The sequence below is a fragment of the Rutidosis leptorrhynchoides genome, chromosome 6, assembly GCF_046630445.1.
Source record: "Rutidosis leptorrhynchoides isolate AG116_Rl617_1_P2 chromosome 6, CSIRO_AGI_Rlap_v1, whole genome shotgun sequence".
Taxonomy (NCBI): Eukaryota; Viridiplantae; Streptophyta; class Magnoliopsida; order Asterales; family Asteraceae; genus Rutidosis; species Rutidosis leptorrhynchoides.
The window spans coordinates 430,674,105-430,695,108 of NC_092338.1; the positions used below are offsets into that span (position 1 = coordinate 430,674,105).

At 35.1% G+C, this 21,004-nt stretch overlaps 2 protein-coding genes across 2 annotated transcripts; both read left to right on the forward strand.

Moving 5' to 3' along the window:
• The first annotated feature begins 10,881 nt into the window (after positions 1–10,881).
• Positions 10,882–15,659, forward strand: LOC139855259 (uncharacterized). The gene is made up of 4 exons (XM_071844495.1): positions 10,882–11,013; positions 11,119–11,248; positions 11,366–11,409; positions 15,542–15,659. The coding sequence occupies exons 1-4, from the start codon at positions 10,934–10,936 to the stop codon at positions 15,657–15,659; spliced, it is 372 nt and encodes a 123-aa protein (XP_071700596.1). The 5' UTR covers positions 10,882–10,933.
• Positions 15,660–17,089: 1,430 nt separating this feature from the next.
• On the forward strand, positions 17,090–19,896 carry LOC139855260 (heat shock 70 kDa protein 3-like). The gene is made up of 4 exons (XM_071844496.1): positions 17,090–17,155; positions 17,457–17,676; positions 17,865–18,343; positions 18,970–19,896. Exons 1-4 carry the CDS (start codon positions 17,090–17,092, stop codon positions 19,894–19,896), a joined length of 1,692 nt encoding a protein of 563 aa, XP_071700597.1.
• The last annotated feature ends 1,108 nt before the right edge of the window (positions 19,897–21,004 follow it).

The window sequence follows — 21,004 nt, forward strand, 5'->3', positions numbered from 1 at the left end:
CCGTTCATAAGTAAATGGGTCGAAATTTTCAGATTCAAGTTTGACCAGGTTGCTTTTTAATTCCCTTTTCTTGCATCATCGCCTTTAACTTAGCAGACTCATCCCATCTACAATCAGCTGCACACATTTTCCACATCAAAATATATGCTCCAGCCTCACACTGTTCGAGTTCATATAACCCCCTTCGAAACTCATCTTGCCATCTCTACATTTTTGTGTAGATGACAAGATGCCATAAACGCCTTCCAAACAACACTCAAATGTGAAATATTATTCTCAATTATGAAATCTTTTATCTCGTTTAGCCTACCACCTCGGCCCAAAAGATCTACCATACAAGTGTAATGCTCAACTTTAGGCTTAACTAGTTGTGGAGCTCTCGCTTCGCGCCGGGGGCTCCGTTTTGAATGCGAGTTAAACAAAAGTCTTGATATATTTTGTAAAATAGAATTTTTTTTCGACATCTAATATTGAAGGGTTGTTCCTTTTGTGAAAGTTGCTTCTTTTAGCGTTCAGGTTTTTTTTTTAAGTTAGTTGATCTATTTTGTAAAAAAGAATGTTTTTCGACATCTTTTGGTAGCATTGAAGGGTTGGTTTGTGTTTTAATAGAAGTTAGGGGGTTAGTTTTGTGAAAATTGAAAATTTAAATAGTACTATTCATCTCTAATAAGACAAAAAGGTAAAGTGACGAAAATACCCCTAATTACTATTGATGAATAGTGCTAGTGTGTTTTGTGTATTAGATATATAGATAATAACATAATCATACGGAGTATTTCATTAACTTAAAGTAATTACAGCCTTCATTTATCATCCCTGAATGATTACACACAGTCAAAAAAAGCTATAAATGTTACTTCATTTAGTATTATCCCTTCGTTTTTCATCACCTGAAAAAGACGAATTTTCTCCTTTCCTTCCCCGTGTGATGCATAACTAGATAATACAGCAGTCCATAAAACCACATTTCGTATGTCTTTAAAAATTGACCAAGCACATTGAAACTTTCCACATTTGGCGTACATATCTATCATCGATGAACTTACAAATACATCAGGTTTGTAACCACTTTTCAATATATAGGTATGTATCAGTACAAGCAGAAAGTATACTTTGTTAGGATATTAGGACCCAAACAACGCTAGTAATTCTACAAGACTACTAGCCGAGTAGTGATACTATCAAGATCACTCAAACCCACTTAATGAACGAAAGATAAAATGCAAGAACAATAAAGAACGACACAAGATATAACATGGTTATATGCAATCGTTGTGATTGCTTTAGTCCACGGACCAACTAGAGAGTGTTTATTACTAAATATTTGAGAGTGGTGTGTTACAATTGCATACAATGAGTTCTATATATAGAGAAAACAAGAACACCATGAAACTTCAACTTGATCTTCAAGTGTGCTACTAATCATCAAAGGTAAACCAACTAGCCATGCTTTACACCCACTAATGACATGATCACAGCCACAATTGGTGGTGTAAAGCAACCCACTATGCACCTAAAGTGCTAATTGACTCAATCAAGTTCGGATCCCATGTGTGTAAGTTGACAACTTGCTGGCAGACAAGAGATGCGCCGCATCTCCTTATGATGGGCCGCATCGGTTAGCTTTAATGCGCCGCATCCCTTTAAAGAGCCGCATCCAAAACTCTCGTACATTTTTGCTGCATGGATGCGCCGCATCCATAGAGTGATGCGCCGCATTTGACTGTTTCACGCTTCCCGAATAAACTGCACCAATTGGATAAACCAAATCACCTCATCTTTTGATATGTGTTAGTTTAGCTTGTCTTTGAATTTAGCCACTGACCTTGTTTGATTTTCATGCTCCTAGCTCCAGTTATACTCATTTTGAAACTGATGCGCAGATTGAAACTGATTTCGTGCAATGTGTATTGTGAATGTGACTATGTGCTTCGTGCTAAGGACATAACTTTGGACTTGTGAATGAATGTAGGTTATATACTGATCATTAACATGTCATAATTGAAACTTGATTGTCATATGTGCATATGTGTCTTTAGTTGCACACTACTTAATATGCGGTATGACAACGAAAATTGGAATTCGATAAAACTTGAAACTGAAATTGAAATGAACGATATAAACTAAGTTTGACTATTTGACCAACATTGACATGAACCTACTGATGTGTTGAATTTGGTTGACCACTTTGACCAAGTTTGAATTTGTTTGACTTTTGTTGACTTGCATGAACTAGTTGTCTATGTGTTGACTTTTACACTGAAACGCGTCGATCTGAGCAATAGGACAACTTACTCTATGAAATAACTATTGTATAACATACAACTATTGACCAACCTAAATACGTAAATCTAGGTTGCATTACTCTACAGTAAACCGTACAAGCTACTTGTTGCTTACTTTTCTTACAGAGCTTTTCAAAGGTGAGTCTACAGTCCCGCTTTTTACATATTTTATGGGATGAGAATACACGCTGGTTACATTTACATTTTTACGAATGCTTTTACTTTTATCACGAGTACTATTATACATGTTGAGTTATTGTTCACAAATCCCCTAACTTGAATACTTTAATTACCTTCGGGTAAGCACAAATTAGATGGACGGATCTGTTAGGTTAGATAAACCTCACCCTACTATAACTGTGGTGTATATACTTTGAACTTTATATACACTCGAACAAGTGTATACGATATACGGGGTAAAGGATAAGTGTAGTTATATACTATACGCATGTCTTTAGCTAGTATTCAAGTGCTCACAGATTTATGTACATTTTTGAAACGTTTGGATTGTGCTTATTGAAATCTTGTAGTCAAATGCAAATGAACTAATTATCTGAATAATGTTTTTCAGATACTATTTTACGTTATTTAAAACTGTGGTTTACAAACAAGAGAAATAAAACTTGACATGGTATTGTCTACGAACATTTGAAACTTGCCATGATATTGTCTACGAACATTTGAAACTTGACATGATATTGTTTACGAACATTTGAAACTTGACATGATATTGTCTACAAACATTTGAAACATGACACAATGCTGTCTACAAACTTTAAATATGAAGCCTTTGTGGTCTCATACGTTGCAATTGTTTACTTAAACTTATGTTTTATAAGCAGGAGAAACAAAACATTTTTGAATGTCATACACAACTGAACTTGACATTGATGTTCACAAACAGACTAAAACTTGACAAATGTTGTCTGCATACCTTTAATATTAAACCTTGGTGGTCTTTCGCTAATAAACGTTTTCTGAAAATCATTTCTTAAACATACTGTATTGTTTACTTAAACCTGTAGATTCACTTAACATTATTGTTGACCCGTTTCGCGTGTTATTTCTCAGGTATTAATTACTTCCACTGTAGAACATTGCTGTCATCAACATTGATTATTCGCGTCATCATCTCGAATCGTGTTTAGTATTAAACAAATAAAGAGACTTTATCCCTTTTTATGCTCACCATTATTCCATGTCGTAAGCTTTTCGTATAATTGCACAATACATTCCATAAGTACCTTTTCTTCTTCATTGAATTACATCCTTCGCCAATTTTACACTTATAATAACTCATCTTTCAAGTCTCTTCATAAAAATCACACATTATATGACTCATTTGCTTAAATATAAAAATCTTCTAGAATCTCTTAATCTCTATTGGCGAACCTATACTAGAGTCCGCATTCACTCCCGATATATCACTTTTATATAAACTTACATTCCTTCAAATCGTCCATAGGTTCTTTCTTTGTAAAATATTTCTACTAAAGTCTAAAGAGTTACCATTATTTCGACCTTCATCTAACTCCCTAAAGTTAACGATCATATTATCACCATGATCAATCTTCCATTCTTATGATCCTTTCGATCATGTATCTTCACTTAACCCTTTTTCCTCTTAACCACATTAACTAGAATCGGGGAATCTGACATGCATCATGTAAAACCCAATAAATTCTTTTGCTTATAAAATTTACCTAATTTCTTGAACAAGCCTTCAATATCATCTAGTATGATTATAGATCAATCATATACTATCTTCATTTTCGTCATCAGTCTCTACATCATATTCTCTGACTAATGAATAGTCGAATCTACTTCTTTTCAATACATAACCAGAACGTGTCACAAGACTCATTGCTACAACGCAAATGTAGCCCTAAATACATCTCCCATCATCTTTACGGGTAAGGAACCTTACTCTTTAAATTATTTTCATGCGACCTTTCATAAACGCCTCCTTTCATTCTCAAAATTCATTGTTATAATATAAAAATCTTCTTATTTCTCACATCTCTTTCGTGTCTTTACAGATAATACACATTTGTATATACACTCAATCTTCATTTTAAAACATCGTATATCATGCACATCTTACTCCTTAATCATAACCCAGTCTTAAGTACCATGATAGCTGGATTGCTCATTCTCATGCAAAATTTTACTCTCCATGCTTAATTAGTTTTCTTAACTGTCTATTAAGTCTTTCATCATACTACAATCATTTGGCGTACCAAATCTCTTCCTTTTAAAAAAAAAAAATAAGAACTATTCGTTTTCAGGCTTCTTACATTATATCTTGTTCTTCTTGCATTTGTGTAGTCTTAAAGCTATGAAGATCCAAGTGTTTACAAGACCTTACAACCGGTTCAATCTTATCTATCACATCTTCCTCTCCTTCCAAGACCAAAGGGATCTGTTGCTTAAGACATTTCAGACTCAAAAGTAAGTAGTTTGGTCCTCTTTACATTCTTGCATTTGCCTAAGGGAAACTCTTTCTTCTCCTTTAGTCTCTTTACTTGAAGGTTCATTGCTACACATTTCCATTGCAACACACTAACCCCACTCCAAGGGAGCAAAATAATCATTTACTCACTATAGTCACAACTATATAGTTTCGTTGCCTCTCCAATTAATGGTTAAGGCCTACACACATTCATGTAGAAAGTCACACAAAACATGTGCAGGTGTAAAGGAAGGTACCTACCACACATCGCGTGACTCCTTTACCCTTCTTTTATTCTAGATCGGGTTCGGGTCCCTACCCAACCCGGACTGAGTTCATATTCCCTTCACACTTCAGTATTACTTGGACCACTTTCACGCTTTTCTCGTTTCCATTGCATCATCTTTAGTCATCACAACTTAAGGGTACATTCATTATACTTTTAACAACTACTTACATAACCGTTTCTATTCATGTGTTTGTTCATCTTAAACTTGCAACTGAAATCATCCTATATAGAACTCATGGTCACAAAAACCCAAGAGCACTCTTAGCATTAGCATAACCACAACCAAAACATAACCTGTTAACCCGTATGTTTCTTTCTTGTATCGAATCCGGTCATAGCACACCATAGTCACAACTTACTAGGGATGACCTATGATTGTGCCTAAGCTAAACATAATTTCATAGACATAAGGCTTAAACTCATCAAGATTAGCATGGACGTAAATTCAGACTCACTAACATTACCATGGACTCAAGTCCAAGCTCATTAACTCTACCATGGATGCAAGTCCAAGCTCATTAACTTTACCATGGACGCAAGTCCAAGCTCATTAACTTTACCATGGACGCAAGTCCAAGCTCATTAACTTTACCATGGACGCAAGTCCAAGCTCATTAACTTTACCATAGATCCAAGCTTACCATTAGCGATATAGACACAAGTCCAAGCCTATCATCATCAACATGGACGCAAGTCCAAGCTAATCCTCATTAACATGGACACAAGTCCAAGCTCATCATCATTGACATGGACACAAGTCCAAGCTCATCATCTATGACATGGATCCAAGCTTCATTACTTAGCGGGTTTGATCATCACCCTCTTGCACGGATGCAATCCGGGTGTACCAAACCACTCTCGTACATCACATCACAAGTGCATAGTTTTCTCGAAAATACAAACAAACTCATGTATAACACACATTCATTCTTACCATTCCTTTCTTCTAAGTTCTAGCATCCTATACAATCCTAAAGAACATGGCATAATACTTTAAACATTACCTATCCTGCAAGTCACAAACCGCTTATTAAAACTTAGTGTTGGTTTAAGCCTAGATAACCCTATGGTGGATTATCCAAGTCCCTTAAACCATAGCTCTGATACCAACTTTTAACGCCATTTAAACGATAGAAATTTTTTTTTTTTTTTTAAAATTAGGTGTCAGCCCAGACCCAGTTATTTGCCGCGGCGCGGCTCCCATTGTCGCGGCGCGACATATAAAAGGATTTTATCTCATGCTTAGCAGCCTTTCTGTTACCAAAATAAATTAAATGCCGCGGCGCGGCACAAGTTGTCGCGGCGCGACATAACCCGTGAGCTGGTGCTGAGCTGCAACATGTTATAAAAACCACATTTTTATCATTTCATCATCACCCAACATATTTTGACAACATAATGCATAAACAAGCTTAACTTCTGACACTTACATTCATCGTTAAGAAACACAAACATTGCTTGGTCGCGCACGACCCGTTGCCCAATTTAAACATGTCTCTTTTGACCCAAAATACCAAAATTAGCACTTAGTTCCAAAATACAATTTAAACATCTTTTGTCTTATTACACATTTGACTCTTGGCGTTCATAAGCGGTTATCGTAAAGCTAGATTCAATTAAGAGACTTGCATACCACTTGATAAGTGTCGAATGCCCCTCTAAACCTTGCCGTCCCAAACCTTCTTGATGCATAAGAACCTAACAAACATTAGCAACATAGCGGGGTAAGCAAAACGCTTAGTGAGTTAATGGTAAGTACATATCTTAAACTTAAAACATGAACATAATCATAACGTAACCATAACCTTCCAACCCAAGGTTGATTTCGTGATTCGGGATTGATCATCTTGCCTCCTAGACATATGCTAAATCTTAACACATAACTTGTACATAATTCACGCTTAAAACATTATCATAAATGTAAATTCAAACTAACACAATACATGAATATTGTCCAAACTTACACTTAATCATGGATATAAATCCAAGCTCACTCTTAACATGGACCTCGTCCAAGCTTACACTTAACATGGATATAAATCCAAGCTCATCACGTGATATGGTCATAGACATAAAGTCTAAGCTTTACACCTTGACATAGACACAAAGTCTAGGCTTCTCGCCTTATCATAGACATGAAGTCTAAGCTTTTCATCTTCACATAGACGTAAAGTCTAAGCTTTTATTTAGTAAACTTAATCGACACCCTCTTGCACGGATGCAATCCGGGAGCATTAAGTCACCCTTATCATCATATCTCATATTCAAATACAACCATAAGTACACCTTCATAGTTAAATTCAAAAATATAGCATAATTTACAAAACATCTCTTTTACATAGTTTGCGATCATGGATTCCATGATCACCCTTGACCCGCCCATATTACCCCCATATAACTCACCTTGATTAAACGAAGTTCCTTGGTCACTTAAAGCTCCTATGCCTTGATTAGCACCTATACATTAGCTAATTTCATCAATAACATAATCTTAACAAATCACAACTTCAAAGGCTTTTCAACACATTCATACACTTACACACACATAACATGTTTAACTTATCTTTTCTCCTTTCCAATCTAACAACATTATCATACAAACATCATTCCTCTAATTACAAAATTCTCTAGTTCATCTCCTACAACATGACTTGTAATTCTTTCAAGCATCTCATCAAACATCAAATGTGCATAAAACCCATTTTCACTACTATCAACTTTAAATCATCATGCACCCAAATTTCATTACTTACAACAATAACAACAATTGACACATAAACTTTCTTCTTTACAAACTAACTAAATCTCATATACATATTCATTGAGGCATTTCATCAAACACCTTATGTGCACTACTTGATTTTTAACCATTAACCATATTAGAATAATCTTCTTTTCCAAAATACTTGTTCTTTAGCAAGTTCATACATAAGCATACACATTAACACTAATTAATTTCGTTTTTAAGCTTAGCCATAGTGCATATAACATTAAAACATTAACTAAACTTGAAACAACCATCAATTTCATCTAAATTCAACAAGATTCATACCTTACTTCTCTAGAGTTTATGAACCCTTACTTTAAGTTTGGATTTAGGAAGAAGATGATAAATTACTTGCTTCTAGCATGAACTATAAGCCTCTAATTACTCAATTCTGCACTTGCATGAAGAATCAACTTCCAATTTTGGTCTCCTCCTTCCTCTTGCTCGACACACACATCACGCACACACACACTCTGTATTTTTTTTTTGCAACTGATTTTAATTTCCAGCATTTTAATCCTTTTTGTTAATTAACTATGCCTTATTTGCACTTTCTACCCTCCCCACCAAAACCATAATGTGAGAGGTCCTTAAACTAACTTGCACCCTTAGTCCTTCTTAACTTTAACTGACAAACTTTAAGTATTGTCTACTTATAATACAAAATAGCACCAACAATATATATAAATATATTAGATTACATATAATATTACCTTAAATAATTGGGATGTTACATGTACGTTACCATTAAGTATTAATGTCGTAAGATAAATGATTTACTCGATGTTACACAAACTCAACTACATAACGATATGATGTGCCCTAATAAAATTACAAAAGCAAATTATGATAACAAATTATGAATGAATTAATTTGATTGGTTAATAGCATATTTAATGCAATTATATGAACCTTTTGGTGAAATTTGTGCAAGTGTGTGGCATTTACATATGTACTTTGTGCCGCACAAAGTACACTTTGTGTGAAATTTATATGATAGTTACATTTTTATTAATTGAAAATTTCATTAAAGCTTTGTAGCAAGAAACTAGAAGCAAATCAAAAGCAAGTTACAATAGTTTTATAAGTCAAATTCCAACTAATACAATCTTTACTCCTACAAGAAAACCAAGTATAAGAAACATGTCTAATCGAATCAAGCATCTCCTCTTTTCTCTCCGATTCACCGAAAAAATAATTTCCATAATCGAATCGTCAAAACACCCAAAGCAATGTCGCCACAATAAGGAACAGCCGTTTTTTTAAGGTTAAAGTTTAAATGACAATTATCATACCAATGTAGCCAATCTGCCCAACATGAATAATACTTGATATCCATATCTAACCATAGCCCAACTTTCCTTCATAATTCATTTGCAACACCACAAGCGAATAAAGTATGATGTATAACTTCTTACCATGGTTACACAATGGGCAACAAAAATTATTGATTTCAATACGACGATAACAAAGATTTATCCTTGTGAGAAGCCTTTCGAGAGCCAATTGCCCTAGAAAAATATTAACCCTGTGAGTGTTACATATTCTCCGTTAAGTTCGGTCTCATGGAATGGTCACACAAGATTGACAAACCACAAGGACTGTATGTGCAAGATATAAACTTTAGGGACTAAGTGCGTAATATGTACTAACCACGAAAACTGGATCCACTTCGTAAAACATCAAAGGGCGTTCATGTAGTGCTCCGTATAAGGGTGTCCTTCCGATTTACACATTTACACACAACAAATAACACTCCAACTTTGAAAAAAAACTTACACAAAATAGATAAAATAGTCATTATGTTTTTACATTTTTGCTTAAATAGTTACTCCCAACTATTATCAACATTATTAGTTACCAAATTTTTGTTTTTGTCCCAAACACATCCCTTCACCTCATGACACTTAACTGTCCGTTAAATTGTTAATCAAATATATAGAGTTGGGACTGAAGGTGCAATTATACATTTAGTTAAATTATTAGCATCCTTGAACCATCTCCTTACTTGCTTTTAGTCATAACCATATTGAAATCATTACGCCACACTACTGCCATGTTCTCCATATACTCCACATTTTTCATCAAATGCAATGAAAAAACTATAAGTATAACACAAAAAATTTGTTAATCAGACCCACAAAAATGAAGCATCACAATCATCATCAAACATCATCCGAAGCAGTCTCATCGTCGTCATCATCAGCAGAAGCTACAGTATCATCACAGCATCACCGACATCGTTGTCGACAACGACATCGCAGCCGCCACAACAACCATCACTGGCCGTACAACTAATGAATGTGACATCTCCGATGACAGAAAAAAATCATGCTTCATCATCATCATCATCATCATCACGTGATTGTTCATTATCGTTTTCTTCATTGTCATCGTAGTTGGAGTCATCGAATGGCGCGGTGAATATGCCACCGTGTGTAAACCCTGTCGATGATTCAAAGTTGATTCATCGAGATTCCTGCATAGGTTTTCAAATAAGAAGAAGTCATGGATGGTGTGAATTTATGCCACTTATTCCATTCTTGATATAGAATCGGGTTTTCTTTTTAATGAGAATAAATAAATATCTTCTTATTACCAATTATATATGGATATTGAATGAATCGATTAATTTATGTGATAATAATGAGCTTCAATCGAGTTCAGTATCAAGTCCTCTGTCGGTGAATAGACTGAGTGAAAATGTTTTGAGTGTGAAGTTTACTTGAAAAGTTTATAATTTACTTTGTTTAGAGATATGATGATTAAGATAGAGAAGATAATTTGATTAAATGTATAATTACACGCCCAATCAAAACTCTATGTACTCGATTAAAAATTTAATGGACTGTTAAGTGTCGTTAAATTAAGGGAGGTATTTGGGAAAAAAACACGAATTCAATGACTAATAATGCAAGTAATTATTGGACGTATCTATTTAAGCAAAAATGTGAGAACAAAGGGACTATATTTGTAATTTTGTCAAAAACTTAATTGGTAACTATCCCATTTTAAACCTATCTGGGTGTCCATCGACCAGTGACGGTTTCTTACTGCTGGCCATCATCGACCAATTTAAAGAGATAATAAATAAATAAAAGCATAAATATGGTAAACACACCATCATTTCGCAGGTAACAATGGTGGAGCGCTTTTTCTCCGGTAACTCTCCGAATCTACTCAATAACACAATAATGCTACTCTCCGGCCCTCCCTCATCGTACTCTCTAACTCTCTCTTCCTTTTTTTCAGGCACACTAAAACACACAATTTGTCTCTAACCAAAATGTAATTAAGGGATATTTTGATATTATTATTATTGCAGAGGGAAGACATCGTTGTTATTTCAATTTGCATTCAATTCCGTAGTCAATAGTACTGACGATGATGATAAATCAGTTGTTTTCATTTGCAATCCAAGGAAATTAGATACAAATCCCCCTTTTCTCTCTAAGGTTAAATTTCCTTTTTTTCTCATTCTATCATTTTTACTATTTTACAGTTAGTTAGGAGTATTTGTTTATTAGTATTCTTAGTTTTGAGTTTATGAATTGTTATGAATGTTTTCACAGGGAATTGATTCGTCTTCAGATGTGTTTAATCGAATTCAAATGAAGTAAGGTTTTTTAATTGTTACTGTTATAATATATAAATATATATATAAATGGATAGTCAATTATTGATACACAAAAGTAATATTATTGTATTACCTAAACTGCCAATGAGGCCTTGCTTCATTGGTATCCATGTTTCATGGATTCGAGAGTGACCCAGGTTCGAGTCTAACAACTAACAACTAACTTTGCCTTAAAAAAAAAAAAAAAAAAAAAAAAAAAATTGTATTACCTAAACTTGTGATATTTTTGCTATAAATAGCCATGAATGCAAGCATTAAACTTGCACCATTTTCTCACACTTACAAAGTGTTTCTTTCTTTCTCTCCATTATCATCTTTGTTCTTACACTTCATTATTAGCATTCTTAATCAAGAATCAAACCACTAAAGGTAGTTATAAGCCTACTGAATTATAACATCAAGAATCAAACCACTAAAGGTAGTTATAAGCCTACTGAATTATAACACGTTATCAGCACGATAATCTTAATACTAATTATGGTTGGCTCTGCCACCTAAATGATATATGGTCGGTTATACCACCTGAATAATATATGGTCGACACTGTCGCCTAATTATCATTTATGTTACTAACATTTATATTTCTATTATCTAACATTTATATGATCGACACTGTCACCTAATTATCATTTATGTTATATAACATTTATTTATGATTGCTTACATATGGTCGACATTGTCGCCTACTTATCATTTATGTTATATTAAATTTATGTTTAATGTTTATATACTTATGAATATAAATTGACTCTAATTTATCATGTTGTTTGTTTTAATTTTTGATAATAGAAAATGTCGAATCTGGAAAAGCTTAAATTTACTCCTTTAGAATCAACGGGAAACAACTACATGTCATGGGTTATAAAAGTAAAAATGCATCTTAAATCAATGGGCATTCTTGAAATCATAAATGAAAACAACACTTGTTCTGAAAAAGAACAAACAACGGCATGTTGCTTTATTCATCAACATATTGATGAATGCTTACAAAATAATTATGTGACTGTAGAAGATCCCCATGTTTTATGGGAAGGTCTCAAAAGCAGATTCAATAATCAAAGAGAAATTTTACTTCCAGCTGCTATGGATCAATGGAGAACATTAAGGTTCCAAGACTTTAAGAAAGTAAATGAATACAGCTCAGCTCTGTATAATACAGTCTCACAACTTAAATTCTGTGGACATGAAATAAGTGATGCAGACATGTTGGAGAAAACTTTCTCCACAATGAATGCTGTCAACATCACAGTGCAAAGAAATTTGAGAATGCTAAAGTTCAACACATATCCTGAACTTAATTCATATCTCTTGGTTGCAGAGCAAAATGATGAGCTATTAATGAAAAATCAGCAATCCCGTCCTACTGGTACACTTGCAATCCCTGAAGCAAATACAGCAAATAATTATAAACAGGGACAAGGACGCGGGCAAGGTCGTGGTTATAATAACCATCGCCATCATCATGCCAAAAGCCATAACTATGGTAGAAACCATCCTTATGGTAATGGGAATGGGCGTGGACGTGGCCGTGGTCGTGGCCGTGGTGGTCAAAGAAATAATAATCCACGAAAATATAAATATCAACCACAAAACAAGCCCACTAAACAAGATGTTGAAGCAAATTCTTCTAAAAATTCTGAAGAATCTTGTTACAGATGTGGTAGAATGGGCCACTGGACTAATACTTGCCGAACATCTAAACATCTTGTTAAGATGTATCAGGATTCGCTGAAAGGTAAAGAAAAAGGAAGTAAATTTTGTGGATAATATTGATCCAACAGTCACTGAGTAACCATCTGATTTATATGAAGATTTCTTGAGTTAAATTAATATGTTTCTTTTATAAATAAAATGATTTAACCTTTGTCATCATGTTTTCTCAAATGTTTCAGTTCTATATGTTTTATCAAATGCTCCAGTTCTATGTTTGATGTTTCAATTCTATGTATGTCAAATGTTTCAGTTTTATCTATTTGTGTGTAATAAACATTTTGTGTAACATTTATATACTTACTGTTTGTTTCTTATATATGAAGTTTAATATGAATTCTGCTGGAACCCAACATCAATCAAGTAGTGGAGATCTCTGTATAGCAGATAGTGGTACTACACACACTATACTTAGGGTCTGTTTGATAGCTTCTGAATGATGCCATTCAGATCTGAACACTGAATCGGTCAGCATTCAGGGTGTTTGATTTGCAATAAACATCACCTCTGAATGGAACCAAAACCTCAGAATCACTCAGCACCTTCACACACTCTGAACCACACCCCCTTTCATTCAGTGCAAGTATTCCATATCTACCCTTGTAAGCAACTTCAATCTCTTCAAAATTGAATCATTCTCCACCTTTCTTCTAACCCAGCCATCAACAACTCAACAATACACCTCTCTTCATCTCCTTAAATTAGGGATTTTTCCTTCTTCCATTTGAACCGCTACCCACAAAATCGATTTTGTGATTGTCAAACACAAGCAAAGTAATTTTATCAATTCGTAAAAGCAAGCTTATAGATACTGTTCAGTTGATGATGACGAAGATCACGAAATGATTTAGATCTGAGATATTTGAAGTAATAGCGGGGAATTGATGATGGCAAGCATTGTAGACTTTTGGGGAAATGAAGTTGTGGATGAAACTAGAGTCAAACTTGGGGTCACCTAATATCAATATGACAAGATATACTCCGTATGATTTCAATTTTTTGATATATATTTTAATTTTTTGATGTATATATATGTTGATGCATATTAGTATTAGTACGAAGTATTATGTTGTTGAATTATACTAAATTAATAAAATTAATTTAAATTTATCGTTCCACATTACTATAATAGAATTAATTTAAATTTAATCACTCCACCTTACAATAAAGAGTAGAAGGTTAAAATAGTAATTTTCTTCATTCAGATTTGTCATTCAGAATATTTATCAAACGCTAGTTTTTCGTTCAGGATTCAGAGACTCTGAATCATTCAGGATATGAATCATTCAGCACTGAACCATTCAGTTTTATCAAACGCACCCTTAAATCTGAAAAATATTTCATTGATTTGAAACTAACGGAAGGAACTATACATACAATATCAGGTGCTGCTAACTTGATAGAAGGGATAGGAAAGGAAAAATTCATATTACCAAACGGTACAACATTTTTAATTAATAATGCCTTATTCTCTCCTAAGTCAAGCAGAAATTTATTGAGTTTTTCTGACATATACCTTAATGGATATGATTATCAGTCAGTAACGGCAGAAAATGAGAAATATTTAAGTATCACTAACAAGAATCACGTGATTGAAAAACTGCCAAGACTTAATTCTGGATTACATTATACACATATAAATGTACCAGAAGCACATATGGTGATTAAAGAAAAGTATATTGATCCTGGTGTATTTAATTTATGGCATAACAGATTGGGCCATCCAGGATCAACAATGATGAAAAGAATTATTGAATGTACACATGGACATCGAATGAAGGATAGAAAAATCCTTCATGATACAATGGTTCCATGTATATCTTGCTCTCTTGGAAAATTGATAACTAGACCCTCACCACTTATAGTTTTTAATCGAATTCAAATGAAGTAAGGTTTTTTTAATTGTTACTGAATAATTCAGAACTGTAGTTATTTGTTTCACTTTTTGGCTTTGTAATAGCAATGCACTTTCACAGGTTTATCAATACACTGCAACACAAATTTTTGTCATACAACCTGTTTGGGTGTTTGGCATTGCATATTATAAAGTGCTTATACGCAAAAACTTACTATTATAAGGTTTAAGTACTTCATCCACTTTTACAGGTTTATCAATACACTCAACATAATTTTTTGTCATACAACCGGTTTGGATGTATGGCATTGCTTATTTTAAAGGGTTAATCCGCAAAAACTTACTATTATAAGGTTTAAGTACTTAATCCTTCTGAAATTTAAGCAAGTAAGCAGTTTTTAAGATAGTTTGAGAATCGCTCATGTGCCCTAAAAATGTAACAAGTTAATAAGTACCTTTATAAGCAATCCCAAACACCATTTAAGTCTTTAAATTTTCCACTATCACAGTTTCTATTTTTCTAATTTGGATTGTTATGATCGGTAGGTATGTGGAGGATGAGGAAGGGATCAACAAGTTCTTTGCTGCATTTCACATGCATGATAGGTTTCCTGTTTTGGTTATAATCGACGATTTTGGAGAATACTTTGATGAGAGGTATTAGTCTTAATGTACTCTCTTAAAGTTACAAGAGTACAAGACGCAAAACGCAAAGTACAAGATATTAAATCGTACGAAAGGACGTTCGAAAATCCGGAATTGGGACCTGAGCCAACTATCAACGCGCGACGCAACGGAGCTAAAATTACAAATCAACTATGCACATGAATTTAATATAATATATATAAAAAATTATATAAAATTATATATATTATATATATTAAATAAATATGTCGACAAGCTAGGAGCCAAAAAGTATGTGACCAGGAAATGACGGCCATGCGATCACATGGCCAGAAGGCACAAATCTCATGCGACCGCATGAGTTACTGTAGCAGGCCACATCCTATAAATTCGCCAGTTTTCTGCGAGTTTTAATACATCTTTTTCTATTTTCTTTCCCTTATCTCTCAATTTATATTTATATTTATATTTTAATTATAATTTTAATTTAAATTAATAATAATAAGGTTATGGTAGCAAATGTTGTAAGTTTGTAAGTCAAAACTCTGCCCGTGTAACTCTACGCGATTAATCACCACTGTAAGCTATGTTCTTCCTTTTTAAATTAATACCTCGTAACTAAGTTATTATTATGCTTATTTGAGCCAAAGTAATCATGATGTTAGACTAAATATTAAGACGGGGTTATTAGATTTTGTACCATAATTAAGGTTTGGACAAAAGACCGACACTTGTGGACATTGGACTATTGACTATTAATAGATAGGGGGTATTGTCTAATCGAATGACAACTCATTAGAATCTGTCGAACCTATCTTCAAATTAGTTAATCTAATAATTATTAAAATGATTATGTATGTTCTATTTGTGTGGATTCTCCGTGTTTAACACTCCGATCATATAACTTGTGTGGAATATCTATCTGCTATTAAGGTGAACTTCATAGCCCCACTTTTTAACTGTTTCTCTATTACTTATTTTGAACTTTGAGGTGAGACACATGCTTGTTTTCAAACTGTTTTACGCTTAGACACAAGTACCCGCAAACTGTTTAACTGTGCTGACATGCTTTGATTCATGCTAAATCCCCACCATGATATCGTTAATTACTGGAATTTTGGTAAGCTTAGTTATTGTGAATAGGCCTATTGAGAGCGACGTCTCTAATCATTTGACCGTTGGTCTTTGGTTACATAATAATGATTATTCGACACTGACAGTTCAAGGTGTCCAGGGGTAACTTTGTTTACGTTTCGATATCATAACTTCAGCATTTACTTTTGATAACTAAATCTTGTGGTCTAAAAACTTATTATGATTATTAAACCTATGTTGTTCACTCAACCATTTTTGGTTGACATTTTAAGCATGTTTTGTCTCAGGTACTTAGATATATTGCTTCCGCTGTAGAACTCTACTGTTACTTAGAAGTCAAGCCGAGCACTGGGACCAGAGTTAACATCCGCGTCAATGGCGATTTTGGCGGGGTGTTACAGGCTTGGGCTTGGGCTTGGGCTTGGTAGTTTGTACGTTCGCGTATTTGCAAAGTCCAATGCATTATTTTAACAGAAGAAGACATAGGTCTTGCAGTACACGGAGTACGTACACAGATAGAAGATAGAGTTTGACTTAATTTCGGATTACCAAGCATGTGAATTAATATAAATAAATCATCGTCTCCGCAATATGATTTAATTTAGTCGGTTCAGTTGTTGTGTAACAGAAAAGGTAGGTTTTTTACGTAAGTTTTAATTTTAATAAGGTTAAAAACATTAGGACCAAGGACTGCGATTTGTGTTTTGTTTAGTTTTATTCTGTTCTGTTTTGTTTTACAAAGATGTCGAAATCAGTTGGAAGAACTGCAATTGGGATTGATCTTGGAACAACATATTCGTGTGTGGCTGAGTGGTTTGATCAACATAATCGTATTGAGATCATTCCTAATGAACAAGGTAACAAGATTACACCCTCATGTGTTGCCTGGGACGGCACTAATATTTTGGTGGGTGAGGCTGCAAAAAATCAAATAACCAGAAACCCTAAAAACACAGTTTTTGGTAATCTTTCTTTCATTATTTAATGTTTTTTCTGGTGCTTTTACTTACATTCTTATTATTATTATTCTGATAATGATGATCTTTTCCGTCACATGCCTTTTCCAGATTCTTGTGTCAAGTTACATAGTACTAATTTCATGTTTAATTCACTAACTTTTTTTTTTTATTTTTTATTTGCTAATCTTGAGACGTTAAACGCTTAATTGGAAACAAATTTAGTGATAGTAGAGTGCAGGAGGACATGAAGTTATGGCCTTTTAAGGTAAAGAAAGGGTCTGCAGAGGAGCCAATTGTTGTATTTGAACATGAATATGGGGACAAGGAATTTTCATCAGAAGACATATCTTCACTGATTTTAAAAAATCTTAAAGAGGCCGCTGAATCCTACCTTGGAACAAAAGTCACAGATGCAGTGATTACTGTTCCTGCATATTTTAATGACAAGCAACGTCAAGCAACCATGACTGCCGCTAAACTAGCGGGCCTCAATGTCATGAGGTTGATTAACGAGCCAACATCAGCAGCAATTGCGTATGGTCTGGATAAGACAAATGTTGATAGATATGGTCCCAAAGAGACAAACGTTTTCATTTTTGATTTGGGCGGAGGGACATTTGATGTGTCTCTTTTAAATATCAGCAAGGATGGTACCATTACGGTTAAAGCAGTTGGCGGTGACTGTAACACCCTAGGCAAATCCCACATCGCCCACGGACATGAGTGATCATGGGATTATAAGGTAATACCCACGCTTAAATGACACAACGCGTTTTGGGACCACAGGCAGAGCAGATGTGTGACTACGCTGCAGTTAAGCGTGCTCGGGCGAGAGCACTACCAGGATGGGTGACCTCCTGGGAAAGTGCTTCTCGTGTGTGGTCGCCAAGAAAAAGCCGTGCGCCTGCGGGCAAAGCGGACAATATTGTGGTCATGTTAAGCTGGGGTGTTACAGAATGGTATCAGAGCCACTCATGTGATGTTGGGGGTGGTGGGGCAAACCTCATCGAGGACGATGAGTCCCTAAGGGGGGTGAATGTAACACCCTAGGCAAATCCCACATCGCCCACGGACATGAGTGATCATGGGATTATAAGGTAATACCCACGCTTAAATGACACAACGCGTTTTGGGACCACAGACAGAGCAGATGTGTGAGTACGCTGCAGTTAAGCGTGCTCGGGCGAGAGCACTACCAGGATGGGTGACCTCCTGGGAAAGTGCTTCTCGTGTGTGGTCGCCAAGAAAAATCCGTGCGCCTGCGGGCAAAGCGGACAATATTGTGGTCATGTTAAGCTGGGGTGTTACAGTGACACTCATTTGGGTGGTGAAGATTTTGACAAGGCATTGGTGAAGTATTGCGTACAAGAATTTAAGAACAAAGAAAACAAAGACATGAGTGAGAATGTGAAAGCAATGATGAGGTTGAAAGTTGCATGTGAGAAAGCAAAGAGGGACCTGTCGTCAACAACTCAAACATCAATTGACGTTGATTGCTTATACGAGGGAATTGATTTTTTGATGAAAATCACCAGGGCAAAATTTGAGAAGCTAAATGATGTTTACTTTAAAAAGTGCATTGCACATGTGAAGAAGTGTTTGAGAGATGGGAATATAATGTTCAAGAAGAATGTTGATGATGTAGTTATTGTTGGTGGGTCTACAAGGATTCCAAAGGTACAAGAAATGTTGAGCGAGTTTTTTGATGGAAAACTACTTTACAAGAGCATTAATGCAGATGAAGCTGTGGCATATGGTGCAGCAGTATTGGCGTCAAACTTGAGTGGTAATGGTGGTGGTATAAAGATGATGAAGGACCTGATACTATTAAATGTGACCCCTCTGTCTCTTGGCATCTCGATCCGTGGAAATGAAATGAGCGTTATAGTCCCAAGGAACACACCGATACCCACCGCCAAGATGCGTTATTACAGCACACAAATCGACAATCAAGTACATATGAATATTGATGTGTATCAGGGTGAGAGCATGAACACGGATGAAAACATCTTGCTCGAATCGTTGATTCTAGATGGCATTCCACCAGCCCCTGCCTTCAAGCAAGGTGTATACATCTGCTTTTCTATAGATGCCAATGGAATTATCAAACTCTACACCAAAGTGATATCCACATGTGATATAAAAAGTAGGAGAATTGATTGCAGTGGAGGAGATTTCTTGAAGCATCACATGATGAAGAAGATGATACTACAAGATGGATGACTAATGTTAGTTGTTGCCAATCACCCACTAAATTAGATGGAAAAGTATATATTTGATTAAATGTGTAGGTAAGGTTCATCAATGATTTTTGTTTTCTAGGAATAAGGTGGTTATCAATAATGAAACTTATACTGATTCTGTTGTGTTGTGGAAATCGTACGGAGGATTTTATATTGTAAGTAAATATAAATGTTGAGTTGAGTAGAAGGGGCAAAACAGGTGAGTCAATTAACAACAAACTACTCCGTGCATTTTTAGCCTCTCAAATTTGAGCTCCTCTACATTAGTTTTATTCTTTAAGCAGATACTTTTCACAGGGCAATATATAATTTTGAGTTTTTCTAAACATAATCCTATGGGCTATGCTTAAGAAAAGATTGTGTGCATGAATGATAGTACAAAAGGTGTAGGAAGGTGGTTATTTAGCAAGTTAGTGGGGTAGTTTTGAATTAGTTACAACCATGTAATGCATGTCCTAAATGTTAGGATATTAGGACCCACACAACGCTAGTAATTCTACAAGATTACTAGCCGAGTAGTGATACTATCAAGATCACTCAACCCACTTAATGAACGAAAGATAATAAATGCGAAAATGTAAGAACGACACAAGATATAACGTGGTTATATGCAATCGTTGTGATTGCTTTAGTCCACTGACCAACTAGAGATTGTTATATTACTGAATACTTGAGAGTGGTGTGTTACAATGACTATGAATGAGCTCTATATATAGAGCAAACAAGAAACCAACCAAACTACAACTTGATCTTCAAGTGTGCTAGTAATCATGAAAGATAAACCAACTAGCCATGCTTTACACCCACTAATGACATGATCACAACCACAATTAGTGGTGTAAAGCAACCCACTAAGCACCTAAAGTGAAAGGAGAATCAATCAAGATCGGATCCCATGTGTGCAAGTTGCCCACTTGCTGCCAGACATCGTGCGCGCCGTGCACACTTAAACGTGCGCGCCGTGCACACTCCCAAACTTCGAGCAAGCCTTCTGATCAAAACTTCTCTAGTGCGCGCAGGGAGCGCGCCGCGCACCATCACCGCGCGCAATCAATTTGCTCTGTTTTTGATCTGTTTTTCTCTGTTGA

Excerpts from the sequence above, each read along its gene's own strand:
- LOC139855259 (XM_071844495.1), top strand. The coding sequence starts at position 10,934 with ATGGTGGAGCGCTTTTTCTCCGGTAACTCTCCGAATCTACTCAATAAC. Across the intron at positions 11,014-11,118 it reads CTCTCCGGCCCTCCCTCATC|AGGGAAGACATCGTTGTTAT; the intron begins GTACTCTCTAAC and ends TTATTATTGCAG. Across the intron at positions 11,249-11,365 it reads ATCCCCCTTTTCTCTCTAAG|GGAATTGATTCGTCTTCAGA; the intron begins GTTAAATTTCCT and ends ATGTTTTCACAG.
- LOC139855260 (XM_071844496.1), top strand. The coding sequence starts at position 17,090 with ATGGCGATTTTGGCGGGGTGTTACAGGCTTGGGCTTGGGCTTGGGCTT. Across the intron at positions 17,156-17,456 it reads TTGGTAGTTTGTACGTTCGC|ATGTCGAAATCAGTTGGAAG; the intron begins GTATTTGCAAAG and ends TGTTTTACAAAG. Across the intron at positions 17,677-17,864 it reads CCCTAAAAACACAGTTTTTG|ACGTTAAACGCTTAATTGGA; the intron begins GTAATCTTTCTT and ends GCTAATCTTGAG.